General features: G+C 46.8%; 1 protein-coding gene across 1 annotated transcript in view; it reads right to left on the reverse strand.

The window, feature by feature from the left end:
- The window catches only part of SLC16A2 (solute carrier family 16 member 2), a 191391-nt gene extending 182255 nt beyond the window's left edge, over window positions 1-9136 (reverse strand). Inside the window, exon 1 of the mRNA XM_013008086.2 lies at window positions 8833-9136. Within this exon, the coding sequence (XP_012863540.2) occupies window positions 8833-9073 (241 nt within the window). The 5' untranslated portion in view covers window positions 9074-9136. The remainder of the gene's footprint in view (window positions 1-8832) is intronic.
- Between the last annotated feature and the right edge of the window lie 9 nt (window positions 9137-9145).

Consider the following 9145-nt stretch of genomic DNA (forward strand, 5'->3'; position numbering starts at 1 on the left):
CTCTATTTCCTTTTACTTTCCTCTTGTCCCACTATCATGCTCAGCCTTCATTTGGGTTTCAGTAATTCCTCTCAGTTACATTGCCCTTGATGTATCCCTACCAGACCTCTCACATCCTCCTTGCCACTAATTTTGGATCATTTGTTGTTACTTTGTCCCTGGGTTGGTCAACCCCACTTCCCCTTCTCCCATGTCCCCCAGAAAATCATCTTAAAGGAGAGATTATTCAGGAGCTCTTTCAAGAGTTGTTGACTTAGCATCCCACAGTCCATCTCACCATTCCATTGAGGTACTTGCTCACTTGTTACACATTCTCTTTGCTTCGCTTGGATTGAATGATTTAAGGAAACAAGATAGAGACCATGAGGTAGCCAAAACTCATCATTTGGTGTGTTTTCCTTTTGTATCAATCTCTTATGCTCACCACCCCACCACTCCCTACCCCCCTACCATGCAGAAAGACCCAATGTTTCCTTACTTTCCAAAAATTATTGGTTCTAAGCACACATAAGTCTCTGAAATGCCCAACTTTCTCACTGCATAAGTGGAGAAGCTGAGGCCCAAAAATGAGAGGGGACTTTCCAGGGTTACAAAGACAGCTAGTAACAGAACCAGAATCATAAACTGGATGTCCTGTATCTAAAAATGCAGTGATCTTTCTTGATCCCAGCAAGGAGGCCACATGTAGATCAGAACCTCCCCTTGTTGACTCTCGTTACCATCTCTCTGAACTTCTTGACTCCCAGTGGCTTTTCCCCCAGCATATTACACTGTGACTTATCTGCACATTTAAATTGCAGACTGTGACAAGGTTTAGGAAAAACTATTTCAGAGAGCTCCCTAACTCTCAGGCCCCATGGAACCTAGCAACAGGAGATCTGGACTCTAGTCCTTCACTGCCATCCAAACTCACTACCATCAAGTCAGTTCTGATTCATCGCAACCCTCTAGGACAAAGTAGAACTGCCCCTGTGGGTTTCTAAGGCAACTCTACAAAAATATAGTCCCAGCTCTACTAAACAAATAAAACTCTAAGTATGTAACTTTAGACCACTTATTTGCCCTTAATTTGTTCCCCATTTTCATCACTGAACCTTTCGCTAACATAAACATGATGGCGTTTCTTCTTCCAGAAGCCCCCAACACAGCACTTGTTGTGACCAAAGATATTGGCACATGATGTGATTCAACTATTTGATTTAATAACTGTCTCTGTTGCAAGGATCAACATCAGCTAAGGTATAAACTACAATGCATTGTTTTAACTCAACAGTCAGTTCTCTCCCTGGGCTCAAAAGATTTAGAGGTCCGTTTGGAACTCAGGGCAAGAGGCTGAGAGTTACTGCCATTTATTCTCTCCAGCACTTTCCCCTTCTTATTGCTCTTAGAAAAAGTGCCTGAGCTTCTGACATGGAGTAGCAGGTGGTGTAGGCTGGGAGGGCTGTGCAGTCACCTCATTCTATGGCCCAAAGCCCAGACGTCCCTCCTCCCGGTGCCCTTCTCTCCAAATATCTTCAGTATTTTCTTCTCCTTGTGTTCCTCTCCCCTACTCCACCTGCTGGATCAGGTGCCTAATGGGGAACAGTGACTCACTAGGCTTCTAGAGAGTAAAGACCCAGAATCTGAGCAAATGCTGAACTGTCCAATTCTCAATCCTTACCTCCCCTCTGCCCAGTTCATAGGCTCTTCTCTACTTAGCTAAACCCCATTTCAACTTCTAATTCTACCAGCACATCTTCCTCAGTTCCTCTAACCTTCACACTCATTTCTTCTTTTCCACACTATCACACTAAAATTGCACTGAATTTAATACATATGGTTTTTATAATGAATGATAATTTATTCAGATTAAAATCCTTTATTGTTTTAAATAATTATTACTATTATTTATGATCTGTAGTTATTTGGTTGATTATGCCTTCTTAAAGAAATTATATGCTCCTTGAGGGACCCCTTCCATTCACTGTTTAATCCAAGGTCAGTCTAGCATATAGTAAAGCCATTTTTTTTCTGCTGCCAAAGATCTATTTATCTATTTATTATAATCATTTTATTGGGGACTCTTATAGCTCTTACCGCAATCCATCCATCCATTTGTGTCAAGCACATTTGTACATATGTTGCCATCATCATTTTCAAAACATTTTCTATTTGAGCCCTCGGTATCAACTCATTTCCCTCCCTCCCCCACACTCCCTCCCTCATGAACCCTTGATAATTTATAAATTAGTATTTTTTCATTTCTTACATTGTCCAATGTCTCCCTTCACTCTCCCCACCTTCCCCCTACCCTCCTGGTATCCCTATTCTCATTATTAATCCTCAGGGGGTTATCTGTCCTGGATTTCCTGTGTTGCAAGTTCTTATCTGTACCAGTGTACATGCTCTGGTCTAGACAGATTTGTAAGGTAAAATTGGGGTCATGATAGTGGGGGGAGCAGTAAAGAACTAGGGGAAAGTTGTATGTTTCCTTGGTGTTATACTGCACCCTGACGGGCTCAACTCTTCCTCGTGACCCTTCTGTGAGGGGATGTCCAATTGTCTTCAGGTGGGCTTTGGGTCTCCATTCTGCCCTCATAGTAAAGATTTACTGATAGGAATTGAGTTGGAAGTGGAGGATATGGGGACATCTTCTGAACGGAAAGGGAACTAACACTTACTGAACACTTAGTATGTGCCAAGCTGTATGCTAAAGGTTTTATATGTCTCATTTCATTTGATTGCTTCACTAATAATGACCAGTGTCACTATTATCCCTATATGAAAAAAACTGTGACTTCAAGAAGTTAAAAAAAAATTGTTTGTCCAAAGCCGGTGCATAAGCAAATGTGGTGAAGAAAGCTGATGGTGCCCAGCTATAAAAAGATGTGGCGTCTGGGGTCTTAAAGGCTTGAAGGTAAACAAGCAGCCATCTATCTGAGAAGCAACAAAGCCCACACGGAAGAAACACACCAGCCTGTGTGACCGTAAGGTGTCGAAGGGATCAGCTATCAGGCATCAAAGAACAAAAACTCATATCATTGTGAATGAGAGGGAGTGCAGAGTGGGGACCCAAAGCCCATCTGTAGGCAACTGGACATCCCCTTACAGAAGGGTTGCAGGGAGGAGATGAGCCAGTCAGGGTGCAGTGTAGCAACGATGAAACATACAACTTTCTTCTAGTTCCTAAATGCTTCTTCCCTCCACTATCATGATCCCACTTCTACCTTGCAATTCTGGCTAGACCAGAGGATGTACACTGGTACAGATAGGAAACTGGAAACACAAGGAATCCAGGACAGATGAACCCCTCAAGACCAGTGGTGAGAGTGGCAATACCGGAGGGTGGAGGGAAGGTGGGGTAGAAAGGGGGAACCGATGACAAGGATCTACATATAACCTCCTCTCTGGGGGACGGACAACAGAAAAGTGGGTGAAGGGAGATGTCGGACAGTGTAAGACATGACAAAATAATAATAATTTATAAATTATCAAGGGATCGTGAGGGAGGGAGGGGAAAAATGCGGAGCTGATACCAAGGGCTCAAGTAGAAAGCAAATGTTTTGAGAATGATGATGGCAACAAATATACAAATATGCTTGACACAATGGATGCATGCATGGATTGTGATAAGAGTTGTATGAGCACCCAATAAAATGATTTTTTTTTATTTTTGTCAAGACTAGCCATGTGGTAATTAATTTGAATTGTTGGACTCAAGCCCATATTCAAAGATTGGTAACAACTTCAAGGCTTGATTAAATAGATTAATGTATACACTTACAGTGGAACATTAGACAGGTGTAAAAAATAATGAAGTTCTCTGTTAAATTTTTAACAATAATATCCGATATTTCTTACAAAGTATAGAAAGCAAGATGAAGACTAATGTGAATTATAGGCTACCATTTGTGTTTTAAAAACAGATGTATTCTTTGAAAAACATATCTGCTTATATATGTATAGAATATCTCTGGGAGACTACAGTAGATAACATTAGTTGACTCTAGGGTGGCTGGGTGAGAGGTGTGAGAGACTTTTCACCGTTGTACCCTTTAAATTTTGTCTCTGGTTAAGTAAATAACATTAAAATACACCCTAAACAAACCCGAACCACTACCATCAAGTCAGTTCTGACACACGGTGACCCTATGTAGGGTTTCTGGGGCTGTCCATCTTTACAAGAACAGATAGCTTCATTTTTCTTCAGTGGAAGAGCTGGTGGCTTTGAACTAAAGGCCATGGGATTAAAAATTAAAATAAAGGCCATGGGGTTAGCAGTCCAACACATATCTGACAAGCACATACATACTACATACCAATCTCTTTCCACAAAGTGCTGCCTGGGGGTGGGGGGTGGGGGGTGAAACTGGAAAAGTTCAGGGAGAGGAAAAGGGGGCAATGATCGAGTTGAGGGACAAGTTCTGCAACTTGCACTCATCCTCCAACACGCTTACAAATCAACTTCCACTGAAAGCATTTGCCCAGATGCTGATGGAGATCGCATCATTCCAATTCTCAGTTTTCTATCAGTAAAATGGGAATTAGAGGGAGTAGGATTCCAACCAACCAACTCAGTGCTATCCAGTCACAGAATCCCTATGGGACAGAGAGTAGTACTGCTCCTTGAGTTTTCCAAGACTATCACTCGTTACTAGAGCAGACGACCTCATCTCTATCCCATGAAGAGGTTAGTAGATTTGAACCTCCAGCCTTGTGGTTATCGGCCCAATGCTTAACCTACAGAGCCACCAGGGTTCCTTAAAATAGGGACTAGAGGAACACAAAACTCCCAGGGTGAAGAGGCATGCAGTTCTTCAAGACAGCCAACCAACCCAAGTACCTCACCTGCAAGTAGGAACCAAATGATTTCACCGTAGCAATCACAGTGCCCACCTTCAAGGCAGGAAATTAAATAAATGCTCCCAGGTTTAGTTTAGTCCTGTCAACCCTGAAACGAGAGAAGCCTGGGCTGATATAAACCCTCCCCTCCAGTTGTCTTCTGAGCTGACCCAGGCAACAACCGAAGGTCCTACCCTGTCTGTTTTCCCAAGAGCTCCAGACCTGTATCATAGCAGGGAAAATATAGCCCCAGGGATGAATGTGCAGCGACCTTCCCTCCCCTCCAAGTTATTCCACTCAAATTGAAAGGAGGCTTCCTGAGAACATCCCCTCATTAGCCATTGATAAAGAGCTGGGGCATACAGTTAATACCACCTTGCTCTTTTTTCCCCTAAAGTCCCCCCTCATCATTCCAGGAAACCATGCTAAACTTATACTTCCCCCAAAATTGCCTGGTTGTCCCTTGCTGCTCAACCTGGATCCAGAGATTCCCAAATTTCCCTCTTGATCTTTAAATTGTTCCCCTAAACCAAACTCCAAGGAACCCTGGTGGCCAATGATTAAGCGATAGGCTGCTAATTTCGAACACTGGCAGTTCCACTCCACCAGCAGAAACAAAGAAAGTCCTCCTACTCTGCCCTACAGGGTTACTATGAGACAGAACAGACTCAACAGCAACTTCAAAAAAACTGTTTCCTTTTTAAGGCAGACACTGGGCTCTATATCAGGAGCCTTTTGCCTACCAGCTCTACAACCCAAGAAAAGCAGTCTGCCCTCCCAGAAACAGATGAAGAAAGATATGTTACTGAGGGCACCACAGAACTCCACACGTCATGGAGTCCACACAAACTGCATTGCATGCTCTAGTCCTCCTTGAATTCCACTCCTTTTTCGTCCCCTGCGACTTTTCTCCAGGTCCAGGGTCCCCTCAGATGTTGAGTTAGCCTCCATTCTGGATAGAATTGTGTTCCCCAAACAAATGTGTTGTAAATCCTAACCTCTGCGCGGATGGTTAATAGCCCATGTGGGAATGTGTGGCTTTTGTTATGCTAATGAGCTTACATTAAAGAGCAGGTTAGGACAAGCCCGCAAGTAAATGGAAATGAGGGAACAGAGATGCCATACCACAAGAAGATGGCACAAAAGCAGACCAGAAGAGACAAGGACCTCCCTTCCTTGTCTAGAGCGAGCCTGCCACTAGAGCCGGCACCCTGAATTCGGACTGCTGGCCTCTTCAAACCAAAATCACCATGCTCACTGCCGTCCAGTCGATTCTGATTCATAACGACCCTCTCTCTTAAACTGTGAGAAAATCACTGTCTATTAAGGCCCCTCATTTTTGGTATTTCTGTTACAGCCACAACTCAAACAGCCCCCCCACTCATCTGCAGAACTTTCAGTTCATTAATTCTACCAGCACACCTGTAGGGCTTTGACATGATAAGGCCTTGCTAAAGAGGATTTCAGCGTGGGGTATTTCCAAACATTCAATTCATGGATTTTTTTAGAGAAGGAAGTTCTGTCAGGCAAGAATAGAAAGGAACAATGTCCAACCCACCCCCCCCCCAATGTGAGGGTTTATAGGCTCCATGTCCCCCAGAATGGCTATTAGACAAATATGCATCAATAAAAAGAGCAAGCTTCTACTAATTCCTTCTATCCCTTTGAGACACCAGAGCTGTGGCTCAGGTAGCTTGTAAACTTTGAGTCCACTGTAGGAAGGGGCAGACAGAGACACATTTGGACAGAGACCTGGGGGTCTGAATCGTTGCTTGGGAAAGTTGAGGGGCTCCAGAAAAGTACTGCTGATAACCGAGATTTTTCAGGAGCTCGGAAATGAGGTGGGCTGGTGCTGACTTTTCCAAAATAACAGCTGAGATGTTTCTGAGCGCGTCTAAAATGAAAAATAACTTTAGTGAATACACGGTAGCAAGGAATAACACCAAAGGCCGCTGAAGCCCTGGGGGCATACCAAAATCCTTGCTGTCCCTTCCTGATCCACGCTCACCAAAACTTAAACCAGCAACCACTGCCTCCCAGTTAACCTACTGGGGAGCAGAGTGCACACCAACCACATCTTTGCATAGCCACCCCCACCAGCTGCACTGTGAGGTATTGACCGGAAAGTCCCCACCAGCCCTCCCCCTGAGTCCTCTATGATCACCTACTTTGAAGTCTGTTCCCCAGCAGTGAACCTCTTCCTGGTAAAATAGTGGTTTTTCCAAGTTTTATACAACTCTGGGCCTGCTTACATCACACAAATATGAAAGCCTAGTTTCAGTCGAGACCCCACTGCTTCCCATCAAATTTCACCCAGACTTTGCCTGGGATCCTGAAGGTCAACAGCTTGCAGCTTTCCTTCAACCACAAGGCGCTACTCAGCAGGTGTCCTATGAGGCAGCCTAGGCAACAACCAGAGGCCCTGTCCTACCTGCTTTCTCAAGAGTCCCAGAACTGCATGAAAGCAGGGAAAAGGTAGTCCCAGGAGTGGAAGCGATCCTCCCTCCCCATCAAGTTATCCCACACAGTCCAGGCCCCAATTCAGAAGTCAATGAGGCCGGAGCAGGCCTGAGACTGCTGGCTAGCCACTAAGATACAATTGATGTTTCTTCAAAAGGCCACCCCCCTACACTCTACATCTAAGGGAACGGGTCACAGGGTTTGAAGCTCCAAGAGCCCGGAAAACCATTTCTACAAGTACAGCCTAGTGATTCTGCAAACTAAACAACTGAAAGCGGTGGGAGGAACTCTCAAAGAGCCAAGAGACCCCCAGAAGTCATGGTTTCGATGCTCTTTTAATACTTCCCAGCCCTCCTCAGATGGCGGAGAGACGTGTTTGGTGGTGAAAGACGGGACCCCCTAAGCCCACCACCGGAAAAAGTTACATTGTCTGGGCCACAAAATTGAAGGGGGTAGTTGGAGCTCTTCTGAGGAGATACCAGAGGGAGGGAGGGAGCCTTGTTGCAAGGCGCAGGCTGTCGGCCCAACTGTTGAGGATTTGCTGGGCTGCTGCGGGTAGGATGCCTTGCCTGACGTCTCCAGTCCCACGGGCGAGCTAGAGGTGGGGAAAGTGCTCGCCTGAGGCCCTGCAGCGGCAGACCTGAAGAGCAAAGCCTATCCCTTTCTGCGTCTTTAGACCAAATCAGCCTGGAGCGAAAGCGAGAGTGGGGGGCAGCATTCCAGGTTAAGGCCAAAGGAAGCACCCAGCGGATAACGGAGAGGCGCAGGGCGCCAGTGAGAGCACGGCTGGGGTCAGGGGCCCAGCAGACTGAGCCAGGGCACACACTGGCCGCCACCTCATTCCTTATTGGCAGGAGACCGCTGAGGCTGCTGCCCTGGCTGCCTTGGAGTTCGGTTCAGAGGGTACAGAGATCAGCTTGCTCCTCTAAAGCAACCAGAGACTGCTGACTAGCTGAGCTCTAACAACCTCCCTCCCGCAGAGACGGGCGCACACTCGCACTCACTCCCTTCCTCGCTTGCTTTCTTGCACAAACATCTGTCTGCCAAGGGTTTGACTCTTGCTGCCAGTTACCAGGATTCCTTCAGTGTCTTTGACAGAAAACACCTCGGCTCCTGCACAGGACCCCGGGCTGCTGTGGAGAAGCGCTGTACGGTTATTTCTCTGGAAGCCCGCTCCCAGCACCTCCCAACTCACTCCTCTCTTTATGATTCCCCTTCGGCCACAGAAAGGAAAACATGAAATAAAGCAAAGATGTAAGTAAATATTGCCCCCACCCCCACTCCAGCCCCCCAACACACATAAGCAACAAACAGACCCCCAAAGCTGCTTCTGGATTTGTCTGTGGACAAAAACAAAAAGTTCCCTCCTTGCCTGTGACCAATGAATGACCCAGCTGCCCCCTCCGGGCCGTCTTTCAACACTACCCAGAGCTCGCAATCCACATCCTACCTAGCAAGGCCGTGGGCAAGAGGAGGGACCCGAGACCAAGGGACAGAGGGAGCGGACATCACTGCCCAGCGTGCCCCTTGGGGGCGCGCGGGGCGGCTCACCTGCTTGGAACTCCACTTGGTGGTTTTTCTCTTCTTCCTCCTGCAGCAGCATGGAGTAAAGGATCCCGAAGGAGTTCTGGATGCCGAAGATGGAGCCGTTGCACCAGGTGGCAGCGAACACCACCAGCCAGCCAAAGCCACCCTCGGGGGGCTGAAAGCCGCGTGCGGTGCCTCGGGTCTCCACCGTGGGTGTGGACTCGCGCTCGTGCGTGGGCTCGGACTCAAACTCCAGCTCGGGCATGGGCGCCGGGTCTGGCAGGGGCTGGGGCTCTGGTTGGGGCTCCGGCTGGGGCAGTGGCACAGGCTCGGGTTC

The sequence above is a fragment of the Echinops telfairi genome, unplaced genomic scaffold, assembly GCF_000313985.2.
Source record: "Echinops telfairi isolate 266 unplaced genomic scaffold, ASM31398v2 ScPeMD7_34;HRSCAF=130, whole genome shotgun sequence".
Taxonomy (NCBI): Eukaryota; Metazoa; Chordata; class Mammalia; order Afrosoricida; family Tenrecidae; genus Echinops; species Echinops telfairi.